Here is a 23,780-nt window from a genome sequence, read left to right as displayed (position 1 = left end):
TTTTAGTTTGGGCGCCTATTTGATGACGTCACGATATAATTTAGGGACAATGGTGACATGAAATAAAATCTACAACTAATACTCTATCGATATATAAAAAAAAATTGGGGGTCAACGGATTTTTTAAAGAGCTACAGTGAATTTACAATAGGCATGTTTTTGCCCATATATGGCCTATAGTGAGAGCTCGCGCGCACACGTGCTGCAAAGTTTAACGGGTGTTAATTTCGTTATTAATGGTTGTAGAAGGTTGATCAAGGTATCAAATTGCTCAGAATTTTATTAGCAATGCAATGATATTAAAGAAACGATTTTTTTGCGTTGCGTTAAGGTGTAACGCGCGGAAACGCGCGCGCATATGTGCGCGCGCGCAAATTTTTGAAATGCCTAAAATGACCTGAAACGTACCCAAAAAAATTTATAGGTCATTTCGACGATTTTTTCACCTTTGACGCGCGCGTACGCGCGCGTCATGACCTCTACATGACCTTTGATGACATTGACATTTGACCCTTGACATGAAGTTAATGTCATGTAAATATTGTTAATTTTTGACAATTGATAATGAAGATATGATCAAATGAAGAATTTTACAAAATGGCGCGTAGATGACGTCATCATGACCATATGACCTTGAAAAGCTTATTTTGCCGTCCCTATGATAGATTCTATATATGACGAAAAAATCAGCAAAATTGATTCAGCCAATTTCGAGAAAAGTTGGCGACAAAAAATAGGTACAATGAATAAAGAAATAAAGAAAGAAAGAAATAAAGAAAATTCTGACGAAATCAATAGGTGATCTGTCGTAGACAGACCACCTAATTAGGCGGAGGACTAACACAAGTGCTTAAAGCATTAGAATAATCCATAAATCACTTTATATTATGTAGGCCCTATATACATTTTCCCTAGTCAACAGCATCTAGGTCTCATTTCAGGTTTGTTTTAGTAACAATTACAAAATGTCTATTACAAATTTACCATCAGCCAATCACATAGAAGGATTTCAGTAGCTTGAAACTGTTATTGAATATTTGTTATTATTACCTAAATGAGGCATTTTGGAGACATGATATAAACACGTATTTTGTCTGTCTAACTGATTAACTCAACATAAACTACGTCACAATGGCTCGGCCAGCGATCAGCTGAATGACGAGTGACCATAATATTCGTACACCCTCCTCCCCGAAAAGAGTAATTTTCCTACTGCACCAACGTACAATAATTAGCGGTCCATAATATCCGTATTCCAAGCTCATCAATCCCAAGCGCATTTGTGGATGCGTATAAAGAGATATGCTTCATAAGGATCAGCGCACCAACAATATATATATGTCATAATAAAGACAACGCTGGATCCGAGCGCTTGTAAGTACGTCATAATGGTAAAGTGCAGAATTGACACTAGAGGCTTGACCAAGGCAAGTCCAACAATTTAGTTATATAATCTATCAATACGTTAATTCAATGTACCAGAAAGAGTTGAACAGGTAACAATAATAATATTGACCGGCGTTACTTTCGGAAGATACCAAAAATATTTCCCTCAATAGACCCATATTGCCCTCGTCATATGAGACTAGTTTGGGAAATATATTTGGTATCTCCCTCAAGGCCAGTCAATATTATATAATTATATATCTTTCATGAAACAGGTCCCTGGTTTGCATGAGCACAAACAGAGGCCTATGTACTTTCTCTACTCCCTGGGGAGCATTCCCAATCTAGGCATACCTATTAACTTTCGCATGATATGCATCTGATCATCATATCTCTCCATCTTCTACTACACTGTTTTGGAGAATCACATCAGTCTATCATTACACACAGCAAGCTGAGAAACAGGAGATGTTGACACTGGGAGGTCATCTAAGGTCACTCTTTGTTTGTAAACAGAACCTCTACCCATGACTCACAATCCCATGACCTTGTTTGACCTTCTATGACCTTGAGAGACACAGGACCTGTCTGGGTCTACAGGCAGGGTGATCCCTAGTCTGATTCATCCAGACTCCACAAAAACTTTTATCCAAAGATCAATTTCTAAAATTCATTTGCATCTTATCTAAGATCCATTTCTATTGTCAACCCTTTTCCAAACAACAGTCAATCTCTCCTCTTACTTCTGACTTCCATTCCTCCATTCATTCTTTGTCTGTCCCATGCAGCCTCTCTCAATTTCACCCCTCTTTATCTCCCCCCCCCCTTTCTATATTAATCTCTCAAGTTTTTCCCTGACAAGATGCCTGTGTGAATGTCTATCTGTCCGTTTTATCTCTATGAATATCTTCAATCTTTCTTTCTTATTCCATGGAGGTGTTTTTATTACCTTCATATTCATTCTAACTAGGCCTATATCACGTCTGACATCTTTTTTTTTCAACTCATAACAAATTTAGAGATGTTTGATATAAATAGGCCAACTGCCACAACTTTCAACATCTCTTTTAATCCAAGATTTATGACAAAGTTCCCAACACTTGAAGGCTACAAAACATCACACAGGTTTGGAGTCAGGTACGAAGGGCCTGTGTATGAGAATAGAACCCCCATTATCCCTGCCACCTGATCCTTTGGAAAGGCATCATATGAGATGGGTTATCTATTTATAACTCTGTATGATCAAACAAAGTTGGTCTACAGAGACATATAACAGGGTTGTGTAATGCAAGATGATAGGGGTTGATGCATTGAGTCTTATAATGTCACATGTAACTTGGGATATGGTCCAGTAAAAAATAAGTATTCTTCATATCATGTTCACAGAGTTATAAGAAACTAATAGGATCTTTGCATATAAAAATAGGTGTAAATATTAACATCTGAATGATATGTGCATAACAAACCCAAATAAACAACATATAAGAAACAAAATCCCCAGCCTTGATTAGTAATCATAGGATAAAAAGAAAGACATTAAAAATAAAACATTGTTTGACAGGTCATGTAACAAAGGAAACATCATTGATTGAATCCTCATTTTGAATAAGGTTAAAATAATCAGAAAAAATAAAGATTTATACTCCTTTATGACAGGTCATGTATTAAAGGAAACATCAATTACTGAATCCTCATTTTGAATAATAAGGTTAAAATAATCAGAAAAATAAAGATTTATACTCCTTTATGACAGGTCATGTATTAAAGGAAACATCAATTACTGAATCCTCATTTTGAATAATAAGGTTAAAATAATAGGAAAAAATAAAGATTTATACTCCTTTATTTAAAAAAAAAAACTCCATCCAGTGGAAGACCCTACTAGATTTAGAAAGAAATCAACTTAAGATCAAAGACAGGATGATTTACACAACAAAAATATAAAGCAAATCTTACTCAAATTATCTGTCCAAAATCCTGCAGTTAAAATCTCCACAGTTGTTACAAACACTGCAATGACCAGTCTTCCTTGGTATCACAAAACACATGAATGGAAGCAGTGACAAATACTCTTCATTGATGGCAAAGAACAACAATCATCTGCCTTATTTGTGAATGCAGATTAAGGACAATCAGAGCAACAAATAAAAAGTCCTTCTCACAAATATCAATGACTGGTTGTGGTTTCTCAAGCAAACTGGTTGTATTGGGGGACTGATGATTAATAAACAAAACAGGACTTGCAGGGATAAAAATGATAGAGTATATAACGTGAGAGAGTGAGTAAGAGAGGGGAAGAGAGTGGGAGAAATTGAGACATGGAGGTAGGGTGAGAGTCAGAGAGAGAGAAAGAGAAAGATTTTTTTTATTAAGTTCTTGTAACAAAGCACGGGAAGGAAATTCTTCCTTTGATATCAATTTCATAGACTTTGAACCTTTGCAAAGTTTCTAGGAAGTTATGTGATTCACATGGTAAAGAATGTGATGGTAGACATATCTCTTTCTTTCATTCACGCGTGCACACCCACACGGTGCAAGCTGACAGACAGGATAGGACGATAACCTATAAAATGATGCCACTATTTTTTCTCTGATGATGCAAGTCAAGTTAGTTTCTAAGACCAAAGCCTGGAGGAAAAAAATATTAGGGCAAGTAAACAAGCATAATCTTCAAATGGTGGGATAGCTAAAATTTACATTTGTTAATAATAAAGAATGTAATATAAACTAATCTTGCTTTGCATATGTATATTTTGCACTTAAAGAATATTATACACATCTTTCTAATTGCTGCATACTATTACCCCGGCTTTAGCATGGCTATCCTGATCAGACGTTCGAGCATTCAATTCATTCCTTCCTACTGTGTACCCATTTACTACACCTGGGTGGAGAGTGGCAAATGTAGATAAATGCCTTACCAAAGGACGTGAGTGCCTCGGTGGGATTTGAACCCCGAACCTTGTGGTTCAAAGTCCGGAGACTCATCCACTGAATCACAACACCTCTACATACTGAATGAAGTGTATCGTATAGTGAAAATACTCTTGGAAAAAGAACATCAACAATTTCCATTAACCTGAAGGCCTTCCAAATCCAACTCTTCCAGTATTACAGATTAGATTTTTAAAAAAGGCATATTATTAAATAATATCAGAATTTTTAGTTACATTGATACTGAATAAAACTGCCCGTTGTAATTTATGATAACAGTATTATTCATTTTAAATGAACTACTTCATGAAAACTGAATGGATTACTGAGTTAATCATAAAAAATTAATCATCAATGAAAAATAGGCCCAAATAGATCAATGATGAGACTCCGACTTACCCTCAACAGCAATGACACTTCAATAATTACCAAACAAAAGCAATACCCGCCAATTCTCTGTACATTAACAATGGCAATGGAGACAGTTTACATCCTTGTAAGGCAGACTATTCTCTATTGATTGAACTATATGACATTCACAGGCAAATTTCCATTGCCCTCCAAGACGATAGCTTGTCTCTCTCACCACAGACAATGTCTTGCCAATTTGAACGTTACGTCTCGGATAGGGATCAATCCATAAGATCCAGTGGAACTAATATCGCTGGATATCATACATTCCTACAGATATCATGAATATAGTCTACCAATGCATGTATGCAGCCGTACGAAAGCTGTGGGATGATGCGTTTTACAACACGTTATAGCGAAGTGACTGCTGAGTACGGAGTAAAGTGCACCTGTACTTTGGAGGTGTCTTACACTATTGGTGCCATCTCTCTTACATCCAGGCTACTTAGCAAAAGAACTATTCTGAAGGTTACATCCACATGGCGAAGACCTATATCTATTTCCATTTGTTTGGGTTCGAACACCTTCCAGAAATAGATCAGATTCTGCATTAAAGCTCCTGCTCGGAAACGAATACCCCCATTCCGTCATAACACCGTCCTTAGCCTATTTTCTTAGATCATCTGGCTAGTTGGCCTATACTGGAGATACCTTAGGTGTTTCTATTTCTGGCTGTGTATTCATTTTGACAGGGAATTTCTAGTATTAACTATAATCCTGATAAAGCCAGCTTTACATTATATAATGGGTATTGAAGTCACAATATTCCTTTTCCTTGATATGCGTTTAAACTGATTAGGCCTTTAAATCATTATGTCTCCAAGAATAGAATGGGAGTATTTCCTGAACATGTCAACATGACTTCACTTTACAAGAGTTTGATGTGAAACAATCTTCAATGCAATTAAATTAATCATTATATTGATTTTATAGTCACTTTCTTTCTGAATAATATGTAGAAGTGCCTGTACTACATCACTGTAGGATTCAATTCCCTGTTTTCAGACAATTGTATCTATTGAAATTATTTCATCTAAACTTCTAAAGTATACATCACTTAGCCTACAAAATTTGCGGAAAATATCCTATGTAACATATAAAGGCCTATTTCATTCATTCGAAGATAACTTTATGTGTTATTCGACATTCTTATTTTAAAATATAATCAATCTACTCGCACGTACATCTTTAAAAAATGTCATCCTTCAGTAATAAAAAAATGTTTCAATGTGGGCCTAAATTCTTAGTAATAATGAATTCTTCAAACTCTACACTGTAGCTTTGACATTCATTGACACATGAACAACAATGAAACTAGACACTGCCACAAAAGCTTTGTTATAATGTTACACAAACATTGCATGTTCATGTAACAATGCCAAGTTAGCAATGCCAAGATGCATGCGACAATGACCACCACTGGTGGGAAGAAAACTTGATTCTTCTCTGATTTCAATTTTGTACAGTCTGATTCTCCTTTCAGTAATTAATTTACTTCTGGGCTCAGGATAAAGGTTTGCAATGAATTGCAAGTATGAAAGAACCGCTCTGATTGGTTCCCGGTAAATGTTTTGAACAATTTACACATTCAACAATGATCTTGATTGGTCATTGACATTTAGCGATTGATTGCAACCTTTGAGTCCTGGGTCCTATTGCACAAATGCTAGCGATTAATCCTACGCTTGATTTTCACGATTGATTGTACATAGTAGTCGATGCAATCAATCGTAGAAAAATTGTTCTACGATCATTGCTAAGTTTGTGTTACAGGCCCCTGGTCTCACTAAAAATAGTCTGAACCAAACATTGAAATTTTTGTTTTCAGTAATTCACAGTGGTTCTATGGCATTGCTCTGATAAAATCTAACTTCCAAAACTAAATAAACCCTAGCTAATCATTATCTTTACATTATTCTCAACCAAACATTCTATTAATATCCTAAGAACTCTAACCTTATGGCCTCTGAGATATTAAGACCAGAACAAATGTCACAGGAAGAAATGCCATGTCATCTTCACAGCATTACCAGTTTGAAAGGAAGCCAACTATCAAGGTAATTGAAAGCACAGATTAATAAATGATAATGCTATAGGATTTACATAGCGCACTTATTCACCTTGTTAGGTTCTCAAGGCGCTATAACCTGGCTAAGCTTAGACCATGGACCTACTACTACCACCTCTTCTGGTGCTCACAGCTTTTTGAGGAATTACTTCATGCCAGTACCCATTTACCTCACCTGGGTTGAGTGCAGCACAATGTTGGTAAATTTCTTGTTGAAGGAAAACACGCCATGGTTGGGAATCGAACCCACGTCCCTCAGATTCAAAGAAGAGAGTGTTAACCACCAGACCACGACAACCCCACTTTAAGAAAGGCCCCTTTCAGTAATCTCTTGTCAGCTAGCGCCTGGTCTGAACCAAACCCATGCCTGGTGCTTCTCACAGCAGCGATATAATACTGCAGACTAATTTATGACTTGGTACGCGCCAAGTGCGGACCAGCAAATTACTGAAAGGGGTATGACAAAGGTTGCAATGTCAGTATTGTAGTAGTATCACCAGGGAAGAGTCGGGGGGGGGGGGGGCTCACATGTATTGGGGGTACGGGGACGTGCCACTTTGATGACCCCCTTTTTCAGATCTAATCTTCAGTTCTCTAGATACTCCGAATGACAAAAGTTCAGTTCAGAAGCCGCCGAACCCCGCTCGCAAGACCCCATTACGAGACATCTCAGTTCCCCTGCCCTGCCAAAATTGTCAAGTGCAAGCACCGCAAGCGAGAGATGCACTTCAGCTTTGTAACTCCCTACATATAACTAGTATCCGCTCCATGAATGGCTAGCGCATGCACAGAGCTATGGTGCACCGTTTATACCTATAGTGCAGTGATCATGTTCCGTAGACCCTGTTTTTCACACCGCGTGGTATATATTTAGTTCCCAAGACCCCGTACTTTACCCTTTTAGTCAGTTCCTTAGACCCCCATTTCAGAGTTTCATGAGGCACATCCATCCAAAAAAATAATTTGAGTGCCCCCCCCCCCCTCCGGGGAAGAGTAACCCTCACTTCACTGGTACAGGCATTTCTCACACACACTGTCTGCTATTCTGATTGATATGACTTCAAGCTACAAGGGGATGTGGTACGTGAGATGGGTCATCTTCTAATTCTTTAAGGTCACCTTTACAGGTCTCGTTTCACCATCACATCAGCAAAGATGCATGTAGGCCTACTTCAGACTCCACATACTCTCATTACATATCAGAGTGTTACTATCAACTATTGTCTCCAGACCATCCTCTATCATCAATCAGACCACAATGGCACATTATCATTCATACCTGTCATATAAATACCACTGGTAGGCAATACCCATTTAATAGGGCAACGCCTCACTAAGGACATTTAATCTTTAAATAAATCAGTTTGAATTGAATTTAAATTGATAAAACCAACGAGATGATAAAAATACACCAACTATGTGTCTTTGTGATAGTGAAATGGAAACTGTATGTTCCCAAGAGGCCGTCTATTTTGTTAAAGGGAAAGTTCACCCTGAAGAAAATTTTGTTGTAAAACTAGCAGAAAAAAATGATTAAAAAATATTGGTGAAGGTTTGAGGAAAATCCATTGCAGATTAAGAAAGTTATGAGAATTTTAAGTTTTGGATATGTGGTGTCACAAACGAGCAGCTTCCCAATATGTTATTGAATTTAAATTGATAAAACCAACTAGATGATTGAAAAAAACACCAACTATGTGATAGTGAAATGGAAACTGTATGTTCCCAAGAGGCAGTCTATTTTGTTAAAGGGAAAGTTCACCCTGAAGAAAATTTTGTTGTAAAACTAGCAGAAAAAATGATTAAAAAATATTGGTGAAGGTTTGAGGAAAATCCATTGCAGATTAAGAAAGTTATGAGAATTTTAAGTTTTGGATATGTAGTGTCACAAACGAGCAGCTTCCCAATATGTTACGTAATGTAAAATGCATAAATTTAATTCTTTTATGGCTTGTGATGACATATTTTTGTTTTCTTTTTAGAAACAGGTGTGAAATGATTTGTCTATTGATATACTCAAGGTACAGTAAAAACCATTCATAATTTTCTTGGAAAGTGACATTTCATTGATTTTTTTTGCCATGTGATATAAAGGAAAGCTGCTCGCATATGACGTCATAAATTCAATAATTGAAATTCTAATAACTTGCTATTCTTAAATGGATTTTTCTCAAACCTTCTGCAAAATATTTTGCTATTTTTTCTAGTATCTTTTGCCATTAACTTTATGTCAGAGTGAACTTCCCCTTTAAGTTGCTGAAGTGGGCTAAGTGCTCCAAAAGCAATTCTCAACGCACTAATTGTTGTAGTTAATTAACTGGAAACGATGAGCCAGGCATGTGTTTGATATAGAGGATTGTAATTACCTTTGGTGTCTGGTATAAGATCACGCAGAATCTATTATAAAGGTCAACACCTCTATATTGAACGACCCAAGACACAGTTAGGCAATGGGTTCTACATGTAGTTGTCAATACCATGGAGCTAATACGTTAGTAGCGCCATGGTCTATCCATGGTTGGACTGACATACACAGAGAAAACAGGGACACTGTATTACTCTACATCAATATTCTGATAATCAAAGAGGGTAACGGAATAAATTGAAGGTTTAAATTTTTCTCTAAAGTGGTGGAGTGTGTGTGAGGGGGGGGGGTGTGGCTAATATTACACAACTTTTTCATACACATAGCAATATACAAAGTAACAAGACCAGGATAAATTGGAAATTTGTTCGCCTGATATGTCAGCTGGCTGGTGACCCATCCCAGCTAAAGAAACAAAAGTCTTCTACTGCATGGGAAATATACATGAATTCATGCCCTTTAGATGGGGTAAAGGGGGGGGGGGAAGAAAGAAAAAACTCTCAGATACAAAAATTAGTGTACACATCACAAACATTCATGGCATAGATTTTCAAGAATGTTTGGTATGTTTGGTTCAGTCCAATAATAATGTACCTCAATTCAGTCAACTATAGGAATGAGGAGGAGGAGGAGGGGGGAGTGCCTATATATGTGGTGAGGACCGGTGGAGTCAAACCCAATGTGGCTAATATTCATTACCATCATGCTGGGTCGTTTAGAGTATTCACACCATGAGATGTTAATGGGGGATTTTTCTCACAATTCAACAACACATTCGTGTAGTCAGACAATTACCAATATAACCTAGCAGGTATGCTTGTATCATGGGGCTATCTGTTAATAGCTCTATGCTCGTATCATACAGAAAATAAAATCAACATGGACATACCTTGTTGAGCAAGTATGATATCACCACAGTAGAAAGAGAATATTGAGATAGGCCTTATATGTATTAGGGTTATTTATCTGAAATAATAGAGGTTACACCTTCATCCCAGTCAAATGAAACTGTGTAGTTGATTGATTATTATTGAAGTGGTTGTAATGTCTTTTAAGACTAAGACATGAACTAGTATCAATTAGATCAATTGCACCCTTGGAGCTATATTAATCCTCGCCGGACGAGGCAGATAAGAATCGGGTAGTAAATTTATGAGTTCAAAGCATTGAAACGAACAAGATATGATAATATCAGTATAAATGATATAATATTATAATAATACAAATATACAGAAACTTTTGTAGCCGATGATAGCGCGATGTACGCAAATAAAATGATTTGCTGAGATTGCACTCACCAGAAATCACAAGAGTCTGGTATTGATCCCTGTGGTCTGAATATGACCCAAAAAATTAGTCCAAGGAAAGTTAGGATTGCCAGCGAAGACAACTCACAAACTTGGCTGGTATTCAGGAAAGAGGATATCAAGGCGTTTTCTGAACTTTCCACTGTCTGTGGATGGATAGTAGGACGTGAAGGAGAGATGGTTGGTAGATCGTTGGTAGATAGATAGGGACACCGGTCTTTCCTGGTTTCCAGTCCTATCACTACCTCCAAGGGATGACTTTATCATCAGATTCTTTGCACACCGCAACTCTCTCTCTTCTTTTCTTTTGTTTTTTAGCAGGTGTAAGAGAGGGATGACTCTCCTATCACACACTCCTCAGAGTATCCTTTTAACACACGTGGGAGTATTGAGAGTGATTTATCTTGCAGTGGTGGTTAGGGGGATTGGATACCATTGCATACCCTTTGGTGTCGGGTGCAAAACGGGGACCTTTTGCTTGAGAGGAGGGAAGTGCAAGGTCCCATAGTCCTGCTTTCTAGACTCTGTTACTATGCATCATGAATGCTGGGATCCGTTCGAATGATTGGTTTTGATAATGGATAATTGAAACCAATGCCAAGAGTTGTGGATTCATGCTAAATCTGTCAATTTCTGCTCCTACATGCAGTGTAGTACACAAGCATGGGATTGGGATAGTGTTATAACGATGAGACTATAATGATTATGATAGCAGAGAAAATGATTCTGGAGGGTGGTGTGCAAAGTTGGTTGCCTCACACATCCACCGAGGTGCTCCAGTTCAAAGGCCTGGTTGAGAGCAGCGGCTCGCCTAGAATAAGTCTGTTCTATCTCGAGTTAATCAGGTTTGATTTGCTAATAAGTGCACTACATGAGAAGATTGGCTTTAGGCTTATAACAATGAGGGAATGTGATACATGTATGGTATCCTTAAGACTGGGGGTAAAAGAAAGGGAAAGAAAAATGAACATGGCGTTGAGAGGGAAGGGAGGGGAGGAGTGGAGAAGTGGTGGGGGTATCAAAAGAGGGATGGTAGAACAGGGGTGGAAGGAAGAAAGGTGGAAGGAGGGGAGAAGGAAAGAAGAGATGGATAGATAGAGAGATAAGGGGAGAAGTGCTGGATGTAAAAAAAGAAAAGAGAAACAAGAAAGAAATAACAGGTAGAAGATGACAGATGAGGAGAGATGGAGAAGGAAAGGAATGAAAGAGAAAGGAAGAAAGAAAGAAAGAAAAAGGAAAGAAAGAAAGACACAGAGACAGGGGGACGGGGGTGATGCAGGTACATCAACCCTTATGACTCATTGTGAGTAACTTGATTTTTTAAATAAGACACCAGTTATATAGCAATTACTTCATCCAAAAATTAGATTACCCACAAAGACAATCAAATGAAGACCCAGACAATAAGAAAATAAAACAGAATTAAATGATCTAGAGGTTCAAGCAAGTATGACCATACGTATACTATCTAAACATCTTGATGGAGAATTGTTCTTTGTTGTAAATACAAGAAACTTGAGAACCCATTTGATATTTCAGTAGGGGTAAATTATTCCCCTTCCTTATAAGTATGCGAAATCATAGCATAAACATTAAGAAGTTACATCAGATTTACACTTTTCAATTTCAGCAGTTAACCTATCTACCAGTTTGTGAAGGGAGGGACTGAGATATGTAAGGTGAAGAGATGACTGACCAATGACCAATTAGCCCCCTGCCATCCTTAGAGATCAATTTACCTAGTATTTGACCAGGCATGACATCACAGCTTTCTAATAGGGGTCAAGGTCAAAACACGTGAGGAGACAGACAAGAGAGATGAATATCACCATGCTTGATGGTCATCAAACATAAATAATCAAAATATGTTTTAACAGCACCCAAGGAGAGGCTGTCTGGTTGATAAATTGCCATTTGGACTACACCCACTTTGTCTACTTTCCATCATATCACACATTGGCTAATCCAAGTTAATCTAAATCAAGTGCACAACTATTTGGTCTAATTGCCATCTTAGCCCATTTAGACCAAATCCTTATTGTTTAATACATACTTGTCTAGCACCATTTAGTCTGCATAATTACATGAACTGTTTAGGAACCCATATTTAATTTGACATTTGACCGAGGTAAAAGTGTTAACAAAGTTGAAATCAAGTCATCTGGCATTGGACCAACTAGTAATTAGACCAATTAAGTATTAGACAAATTGATGGTTGGTCCAATGATAAGACCAAATAAATTCACTGTTGACAAGCACATGATGGAATGCTAGCTAATCACATTTTGAACTTCAAATTACTTATAATTCGTTCATTCATCTATCCATATTTCTACATATATGTATATCTAATCTTGACCTATATTATTTCTATTTTGAATATTCTTAATTGTTTGTTGATCTACAGGTACGTTCAAAATGGACATGAAATGAATGAATAAAATAAAATACTTTCTGCATACTTCAATTGTTAATGGGCAATTAAACTCTAAAATATAACACAATTGACCCATTTATTATCTTTCTACATGTATTTGGCCATTAGTGACGTATCATTCTCCTGTGACATTTTGACTGACGCTATTTATGGATGATAGAGATGCTCCAAAGTAAGAGATGACGGCTTGGAATAGACAAGACACCAAACCTTCCCTGTGGGACTGTATATATCTTGTTCACACTATCAAGTAATATCCCTATTTATGAGTGATGACAGGTATCTTCAAGAAATGATGGACAATGGGAAGGGTCTCTACTTAGTATGATAGGGAAGCTGTGTTTCAAGTGGATCAATTTACATTATCAGATGAAATATAATAGGTCAAATTAAATGATTTGTGTTGTGAAAATTGCAGCTTTAGTATGAAGTACATGAAATAAAATAATAACTCTGCATCTTTAGAAGATAATAATAATAATAATATGCAACATTTATATAGCGCTTAATGCAAATGTTAAGCGCTGCATACTATTACCCCGGCTTTAGCACGGCTACCCTTATCGGGCGCATCAAGCATTCCAAGGAATTTCTTCCTACCGCGTACCCATTTACTACACCTGGGTCGAGAGTGGCAAATGTAGATAAACGCCTTGCCAAAGGACGCTAGTGCTGCGGTGGGATTTGAACCCCGGTCCTTGTGGTTCACAGTCCGGAGACTTATCCACTGAGCCACAACACCTCTATATAGATAGAAATGATAGCTAACATTCTTTATAATCAATATTATAGGCAAAATATTTAAGTAACTGATCAAACATAATGATTATACATTACATTGATTATGTTAATTGCTTTGGAATTCAACATCCTAAAAAGAAAGTATTACAGGGTATTTGTTTAGGGCACATATCCACCACTCTATGTTCTCAAGGCGCTCCTATATTACCCAGGCTAACCTTGTCTACTGATTAGGGTGCCAGACAGACAGGATTAAAAAATCATTCCTAGATTCTCTGTATGAATGTACTCAAAGTTGGTGAATGATTTTACAAATAAAAAAAGAAAAATAACAAACATAACTTATTTTCTATTTCAACATCTTCAGTAGATGACCAAATCGTCAATATCAAAAAGTAACAGCAGAGGACAAATTAATTTTCATAAAATCTACAGAATATCTAATAATGACTACATCCAAACGATTTTTTGAAAATATAGTGAAATTAGAGTGGCTCAAAGAATTTTTTAAAGAAAAGGGACATTTTTAAAGGGCTCTCTTGTTTTTAAAGGTTCACTTGTTTACAATAATTTTCATTCATTAAATTCAAGGGGGTTTGAAAGAGAGAGATATAGAGGGGGAGCATGTTGTTTATGGTTGTTTACTGCTGCAGTACAGGGTTGTGTGGGTGGTAGCAATTATAAGCCCACAAAGGTTCCCATTCCGACATCATCATATCCTCATCAACAGACTGAATACTAATTAACATCTAAATGTTTGGCCTCCTAAATAAACAGGCTAATTGATCTATGGTCATGATGCGGTGGTTATTATTGCTATTGCACTGTTTATATCAACCTCAGGAGCAGGTTTCGCCATTTACTATACCACACCTCTATAGCTTTGGGTAGAAAGGCATTAAAGTCTGTTTCTGTCAAGAGAGCAATCAACTCATTTAATTCATGAATCATGTTGATTCTTGTAACATTACTTTCACACAGAATTACCAGATTGAGAAAAATATTTTTGTGAGTGGTAGACATTCAACATTTGTTTTTATTTTTCATATATAAACCTCGTTAAGTTGCCCCCTTCCCCCACAATGTGGAACTGACCATGAAAATATTATACTCAAATTCGAAGGGTAAAACAAGATCCGGCTAAAAACTTCTTATTAATGTATATATAAAATCAGTGTCGAGGTGAGGGAACTCCAGACAATTTGTAATATGATGAAAATGAAGAAATGTCAGAGAGCAGGGGAATACATCGATTTAGAAGACCGCATCGTCTGTCGGGATGGCGTGATTGGTTCCTCCCCAAACACCTCTGCACTCATCGTCATCATACCATCGAGACTCAACGCTCTAATTAACAGATTCAACAACAACATTCTTATAGCAGATGACACGTTGGGTTTCCCAGGAGACTGGTGGGAGGAAGTGTAAACAACAAAGAATATGAGAAAGTGCAAAAGATCCTCACTAAATTGACCTGGAAAGGTTAACCCTTGGTTAATAGTTCATGAAACCTTTATTACGTTTCTTATAACTTTGAAGTGATGAGACCCTCGGCTCTCTAATATGTATGTTCAGCTAAACTTCTTGAAGTAGGACTTTGCTGACTGTAGAGGGCAGCATTGCAGAATAGCCAATCATCTACATGAACTTTACTGATTCAGTAGCATCCAGTTTGCCAGGGTGACTAACTCATAATCCTCCGTCTCTTCTTACAACTCACCACCATTACCCCATCATTACCACAAATGTAGCTACCATCGTCGTTGTCATCCTCCTCCTCCCTCTTGTCAATATCATCATTATCATCATCATTATCATCATCAGCATCATCATCACCATCATCATCATCATCATCTTCATCATGATCATCACCATCATCATCAACATCATCACCACCACCATCATCACCATCTTATTTATCATCACCATCATTACCATTATCATCATCATTATCATCATTATCATCATCATCAGCATCATCATCACCATCATCATCTTCATCATGATCATCACCATCATCATCAACATCATCACCACCACCATCATCACCATCATTACCATTATCATCATCATGATCATCATCATGATCACCATCTTATTCATCACCATCATCGTCAACACTACTACCACCACACCACCACTATTATCTGCTCTTTTTAGAAGCTCTTCACACCAAGACACAAGTGGTTGTGTGAACTTACCTCATCACATGAGGCACAGCGGGGCATTATGAGTTCTGCGTAGTGCCGTTCACAGTGGATCTGTCCATCCCTAAAGAAGTATCCAGTATCAACGAGCAGTTCTTCACATGTATTACAAGTGAAACAGAATGGATGCCAACATGAACCTTCTTCTTCCATCTTATCTACAAAGATACCAATTTCACCGGCTTCGATCTCTCCTCCACATTTAAAACATTCCTGAAAAGAAAGGAATTTGACATTAGAATCTAGAAAGTAACAAGTACTTAAAGAAATACCATTTTACAAACTAATGATATTAAGATACTTTAACTGATATATATTTTCTGGCAGTTGTAAGAATTCTGTTGTATCCAACAGTTACCAGAATAACAGTGCTTCTATGACAATACCAAAGTAAGTTTATCAACTTTGAGAACTTGTTAGAAATCATTATGCTACTGAAATTCTCTCCAGGAGTTATTATAGTCCCACCCAATTCGAGACCACTTTGTGAAAAAAGATATGACAAACTTGATATGAAAAACTAACCGTTTTTCTCCCTTACTGGTCTTGCATAATTTTATACAGCAAGTTTGTAGAAACAGAACCTTTATTCATTAATTTTGTTTCTTTTTATGATCAGCAAGAATTCCTGGATTTCATGACAAAGCAATCTTCAATGGTTAACAATATCATAATTGATGATAATTGGTGTTATAAATCTCTAAATATTGGTAGTGCCTTAGAAATATGACTCACCATATCTTGAGGTAAATAGTCTTTAACTCTGCCGACCCCAAACGCCGTCTCGTCTCGTAGTTCTAGGAATTGAGTGTAGCTTTCATTGGTTGCAGCATCGCCCAGGAAGTGACAGAACTCCTCCGAGACATCTTGTTTAGGTATTTGTATAATCAGCTGCCGATCACGGTATTTCTCACCCGGGGTATGTAGTCTTGGAATTTGATTATTGGGTAACGAGTTCATAAATTCCTCAATCTATGGTTGAATAAACAAAATAAAACCAGACAAATTAGTTCAGTTCAGGTCAGTTCAGTTCTATGTCTTTATTTCCATATCAGTAAAAAATCAAATTGATATTTACAACACATTACATAATAAATGCATTTCTAGTCATTAAATATTTACATACATAAAGAGAGCAGAAAAAAATGCATTTCATAATTCATGTACAATAATATAGTAAATGAGGAAAAAGGGGGGAACTAAAAAGCGAACCTTGTGGGTTAAATGTTCCCCCCAGGAACAAAAAATTAGTAGATTGTGTACACAAAGAAGATGATAAAAAGCGTTTAAACAGAGTAACAAGGCAAAAGCAAAAACAAAAACAAACACATCCACACCACACAGTCAATCACACAGGCATGGGGGGGGGGGTATTTGTGCCTAGTCAATTGTGCCTGGAACAAGTTACTCTAAAATTTGTAAATGAAAATAAAGGTTTCAACATGAATATGTTCTTTTGATAACATAATTTTATGAAGAATTGTGTTGGTAGATGAAGGAAACCTAAATCCATTGGCAAAGCACCACATCCCATTCATAGTCCTGTCAAACATCGGTGTTTAACCCCCTCCCCCCAAAAAATGACTGAAAGATACAATGTGGGTTTGTGTTTTGCATTAAAATGTAATGTAAAGAGCAAAATGAAGTTATAAGAGATCAAGAAATTGGGGGTAGCAATGGCAAAGAGTTTGCGGAAGACGTGGAAAGGAAAGGTAAGGAGACAGGGGGATAAGAAATCAGAAAAATCATCACCTGGTTGGTCAGGAGGGCATTAGGATTTACAACATACATCATTACCCGCTCCTATTGATTAGGCAGAAGGACGTTCTATCACATGCTCTGTAGTTTGCGTAGTGCACAAATGAGCTTATGCCCTTATGCCGGCTACACAGGAACTGTAAAAAACCATGCATGGGAAACCTACTACCCTTCTGAAAACCAGGCAACAATATGATATGGGGGGGGGAGTGGGAGAAGATGGCTACTTACTTTAGTAACAGATAGACCTTGCGGTACCCATGAGTATCCCAGAGCAAGGGCCTTCTCTTTTGTCCTTTGTAGCTGGGCATGGTCCTCAATTGGAAGATTTAATCTCTCAAAAACCGTTACAAGATTATCATGGATGATGTCATGATCTTCTCTACCACAATGACATGATGCACATGTACTCCTGGATGGGGTGAGGAAAGAAATTCAAAGATGATGAATTAAAACTGGTGAAAAATTAATATGTAAAATGACACCAAACCAGAGCATTAAAAAGTATGTTATGTTATTGAAATGATATCACCATTAACAAAATACATAATCTCCTTGTTGAAGAAAAAAAAATTAAAATGCATTTTTTTTATTAAAACAAAACAGAAGAAAGAGAGAGGAGGAAGAACAGATTAAAAGGTACTTGGCATACCTTTTATTTCAGAGGGGGATTGAAAAGAGTGAATATGAATACAAAGTTATCGATGAACAAATTGATTGATTGATAGGATTTATTTCATTTCCAGTTCAATTGATTCATTTCACACTTAAATTTGTCCTTGTGTATTTTTTATCCACATCTATAATATACAATGAAAACAAAACAACAATGAAAACAAAACAAACATGAAAAATATATCATAACAATTATAACATCAATAATACTAATTATAACATCTTTAGAGAATATAATTTCATTTCCTTCCTGGAACTTAAGATGAATGGAGACAGCACATCATGATGAATGTGATTAACTTCAAGTATCTTTCAGCTAAATTTCAACACTGCCCTCTATAATTGAAACTTGTACAGTCACATGGCGTATCCTCAGATCCATGCCACATTCAAACATTCTGCAATAGCACGCTTTGGGGATTTTCTTTTTCTTGGGTTTTCATAATTTCAATTCAAATATTTGTGGTGAAAAGTTATTACATGTAGTGCATAATTTTCAGTTATATTTATTGTATAACCAATCAATCATGGTTAAACACTAAATCTAGTGACCCTTCATGACTGAATGCATACTCCTATCTAGATCTATTCTGAAAATGTGAATGATTTGTCAAATGGCTAACTGAATTATTCTACCTTTTATGAAATATCATCAAGGATTTATTAACCTACATAGAATCTATGCATAGTTGTACTATTGACATTGATAGAAGAGTTTCGTGTTCTGTTGATCTTGAAATGAATAGCCCAATTTAATGCTCTCCTGTAGTCATAATGTTTTGTCTTTATTTTCATTTTTGTGATTTGTGTAAACAATAATCACAATGAAAATATTCTGCTTTCATATAGGGCATATTTCATCAGAAAAATGTAAGCCTTTCTCCACTCCCTGGGGAACATTTTAAACAAGAGGTTTCTAAACTTTATTTTAAGTACTCATTGGCTTTTGCACGCAGATAGGATTCAACACCTCATTCCTGGAAGGAGAGCGGCGAATGTCAACTGATACCTTGACAAAGGATGCAAGGTTGAGCTGGGATTTGAACACACAATTCCAGCATTAGAAAATAGTTTGGATGCACCCCTGGATAAACAATGAATGTATTAAAACACATTTACAAGACTTAATATCCATCCATGTCACGTCACGAAAGACAGCTTCAAAAACGACTGAAACATCATGCACAGCCGACACTAAATCCTCACAAAACACACATTTATGGTACTTGTGACATCATTATGACATCACAGCCCCGGAGAGTAAATAATAAGTGGGAGGCGGGAAACATCCCGCGGAGGACTTGATGAGCTTGTGTCTATAAAAACACTATCCATTAATATATAATACTCTTACACCATCAGGCACGTACAGGCAATAGTTGGGTTTTACAAGGGATTTTACTTGTCAGTCCTAGGAGATAGAAATATCTTTGAACCTATGCCTGCCTTTCTATTCAACCAATTAAAATTTGAATATCTAGTAAGCAACTTGCTCAAATGACACTTGTCAGTCTGCTCTATAAGAAATACATACAACAAAATAATAGGCAATAAATTTGGATTTCACCTTCAGATATTTCTTCTTTTTTTCATAAATAAACCAAGCTTTTAATTTTTATCATCATGGTTTTTAACATCCTTGATGTATTCTGTAGTATGATAATAATTGACAAATTAGTTGACTCTACAGAATCAGACATATGCCACAGTAAATTTAAAACCTGAATGAATTTCTCCTACATGAAAGATGCATGGATATCATTTCATACATGGATCACTCTTCAAAATTACTATAATTAGGTGGTTTCAAACCGCCTCGATCACAAGAATCCCCGTTAAATTACGAGAACTTTTTAAGGCTACAAAATACCTGTTAATTATTCCTGCATTCACACCGCCCCGAAACACATCCTTCGGGATAAGTTCCCGAAGTTACGAGCATGCGCAGTATGGTCTGATAAGCAGGCAAGGCGCGAGATTCAAAATCACTAGCCCAGCAGCCACCCACGCCGCCGCGCCCAATGACACGCTGGGCTAAAAGTTCCCGTAATTTGCTTTCACATCGCCAAAATACCTGCGACCTTGGAAAAATCCCCACGAAAGTTCTCGTAATTTCGCCAAGTACCTACTATTTAGCGGGTATTTTCTTTCGGGGAAATTACGCGTAGTTTGCTTTCACATTACCAAAATACCTGGTATTTTCTGATCGGGGTAAATTTCCCGATCAGAGAATACCTGGAACTGGCGAACTTCGAGGCGGTCTGAAACCACCTATTGACAGTAAGGTTGACATCCTGTAATTTACAGAAAAATTTTAAGTACAAATCTCAAATTATTGGTCAGGGAGGTATCTTGAGTCTAAAATGATTCTTTTAATTCTCTTTAAATAAATAAAAAAGAAACAAAACATAGAAATAATTTATCTGGTTTCATATGCTATTTTCTTATTTTTTGTGTACTTATCTTTTTATATATCTTAGAGATAAGCCTGTGATAGCTATCTATTTTACTTTTTTAGTTTTAAGGCGACGCACGCCTTACGATTGGTCTGCGACTCAATTTTGGAAAAAACTTCAGTAGAATTTGATGCTAATATTGAGACTTGGAATATCTTACTGTGTAAGGGTTCGAAATCATTGTACGAATACCTATGTTCAAATCTGTGACTATGCTATCATCTTTCTTAAAATAAAAGCCAATTTAATATCCAGTCATAATGACGTCATAGCAGTCATACGATTGGCTACGATTTGAAACTAATTTGGCCTTTACTCCAAAATAAAGGCTTGCAATCTTTCAAACTGGTTATATTAGTATTATTTCAATTAATTTTAACCTCAAACAAAATGATATGTTCCATTCACATTTTAAGAAAATAAACAAAATGCGATTTGTTCCAAAATTGGATCGCGAACAGTCGTAAGGTTTGCGATGGCCTTTAGACATTTAAATAATGTAAAAACATAACAATTACCAACTGGTTCATGATGAGAATCTGCACATCAGAGAGCCAACCAACCCAGTTCCGAAGCACATTAGAGTAATAGAGAATCATTGCAAACAAGATTCATTGATGGTACACAATACACTTACTAGTGTCGCCTGAATTGAAATACATGGGTTGCTAATTGACCATGATCCATCATTCTCTCTTTCTCAGAACTCTGATTAAATCAATTCATCACATCTATCAATTTCAATATCCTACCGGTTCAAACCAATATTTACACTATTCATTTCAAAGCTGGCAACTAGAACATTGAACACATTCATCTACATTTGTCTTCATGATGGCAATAAAAAACTTAAGTTTACATTCAATTATTCAGTGTTGTGTACTTTTTCAAACTGTATATTACCCTAACTTTTTGTGTGAGGAGCATTCTGGGCATGGTTGTATTACCATATCAGTTTTTTATACCTTTAGTTCACCTAAGATTTGTCAAAAAAAAGGAAGTTATTTCTTTGGTTGTGGGCCGAAAACTAAGATGTGACAGTGAAATATTATATTTGATATTTGTTAATGCACTGTTATCTCAATACCATTGAAATGTTTTATGTTGGTAATAAATTTCTGAACAGTATTAAGATTATCATCATGCCAAAGTAATGTATTGCATTTTGATTTAACATTATTACACGACTTTAAAAAAGATGTATAATCAATTATCACTTTTAATGATTATGAAAAGAATTTTTTTATGAAAGCATACAATCTACAATGTGAATTCTAACAGATTCACAAATAAAGTCTGGTACAAAGATGCAATACAACACATATACTGTATCTGTCATCTCATCAACCCCAATGATGGCATGAAAAGAAGATGAATTTCAAAATAAATATCTCAAGATTGCTCCGTTAGCAAGGTGGGTTGATTCTGATGACAGTGAAAATAGTATCTAGAAGAAGTTAATCCAATATAACATCCCTAAAATCTCTAAGGAATAAAAATAAGGCAGCTTCATCCTCCATATATTAATATACAGGGTGGCTCATAAAAAAACTGTCTATTCTATCACATTCTCAGTAAACCTTACAAATTGTTATAAGCCACGCCAAAACCAAAAATAAATCACCAGTGAAGGTTCTCATTAAATAGCCAAAATAATTATTTGGTCTGCAAAATGCAAAAGTGAGACAAAATTGCTTCAGAGATGCCAACTTTTGGAAATCAGAATTAGGGAGGATTTGCAACCGCCACCAAATTATGTGAGCGTATAGGCATCTCGAGCGCGGAGCACTCGACCCTTGCGGCCGGGGTCCAGGGCCCGCCTTAGGGCAATGCAAGCTCTAGGTTTCTAGATGCTCTCTGGTTCAATCTGACCCTTATTTGGGGGCATTTCACATGTTTTGAAATAAACATTGTTCCCACTTTTTAACATTAAAAATATCAAATATGCATTTTCACATTGTAAATAAAAAATGAGGGGACAAAAGAAGTACCTGTTCAACAACAATAATAAGGATGAATTATCACTATCGGCTATAGGCAGGTTATGTTCCACTATAAATCCAGTAAAGAAAAGCTCAGCGCTGGTCCCTTGCTTGGTGAAATAAAGACAACAGGGTACTAGTGGAGCTCGAAGATCTTGTCATCGCAATGTCCGTAGGCCTATGCCGTTTGCTCCCGAACGAAAGTGCTTCTGAATTATCATCACGACCTCCCTGCTAAACTGAAATGTCCACGCTGCAAATTGCGCAAAATGCATGGTAAATTCCTCTTTCCGACTTCCGAACACACAGGTACTGGAGACTGTATTCAGTCTTATACTTCTGAGACCATTTCTTGGTCTTCTTTTGTTGATTTTCCACCATTTCGTGTCAATATCAACCCATCAATACGCCGAAATCACACACCGATATTCCACCGCACGACTCGACAAATCCAGTGGCCGCGAGCGCACACGCCTCGCGAAGCTAGCCGGGCCTACCGGCCTGGTGCACAGTGGATTCCCGTAGGGCATATCACATGCACCAGCTTTTTGCTGCTCCTTATTTGTCTACTTTTCACACAGAATTTAGTAGCAGCGAACGTAATGGAGTTACTACATGCTAAAGTTAGCAGACGATACATGTCCTTCCAATCCAATTTGATCAATGCAAAAAAATCGTAATTTCGGGAGGATAAGGATGGTAATCGTAAGGGCGGGAGTTGGGATGAATTTTCGGGAGCCTCCCGATTTCATCGGGAGGGTTGGCATCTCTGTTACAGGCTTATCTAAAATGGTAATTCCTCTTCTTTCTGAATCAGGTTTTGTGGAATGAGTGATATTTTCATTGAGAGTTAGTCCTGAATTTTAAACTTTGTTTTCTCCTTATGTTTTGAAGCTCAAGTTGATATTTTTGCATTCAGTAATGTACTTGTATGGGTCATTGTTAATCAATTTGACAAGTTGATTCAATTCGAAACCAACCCTGAAAATTATTACATTAAAGAATAAAAAAATTTCATGACACATATTCTACTAGCGTCCAGTTGAAAAGCCA

The 23,780-nt window shown here is 36.7% G+C and overlaps 1 protein-coding gene across 2 annotated transcripts in view; it reads right to left on the bottom strand.

Annotated features, from left to right (window-relative positions):
• The window catches only part of LOC121413346 (prickle planar cell polarity protein 3-B-like), a 62,885-nt gene that overhangs the window by 26,632 nt on the left and 12,473 nt on the right, over nucleotides 1-23,780 (bottom strand). For both annotated transcript variants that reach the window (XM_041606131.1, XM_041606132.1), the window contains exons 3-5: nucleotides 17,846-18,026; nucleotides 16,592-16,828; nucleotides 15,851-16,069 (exon numbers count right to left, since the gene is read on the bottom strand). In XM_041606131.1, coding sequence (XP_041462065.1) covers nucleotides 15,851-16,069; nucleotides 16,592-16,828; nucleotides 17,846-18,026 — 637 coding nt within the window. The remainder of the gene's footprint in view (nucleotides 1-15,850; nucleotides 16,070-16,591; nucleotides 16,829-17,845; nucleotides 18,027-23,780) is intronic.

The sequence above is a fragment of the Lytechinus variegatus genome, chromosome 4 (assembly GCF_018143015.1).
Source record: "Lytechinus variegatus isolate NC3 chromosome 4, Lvar_3.0, whole genome shotgun sequence".
Taxonomy (NCBI): Eukaryota; Metazoa; Echinodermata; class Echinoidea; order Temnopleuroida; family Toxopneustidae; genus Lytechinus; species Lytechinus variegatus.
Note: the sequence above shows the minus strand (reverse complement) of the source record. Positions and strands in the feature narration are given on the sequence as shown.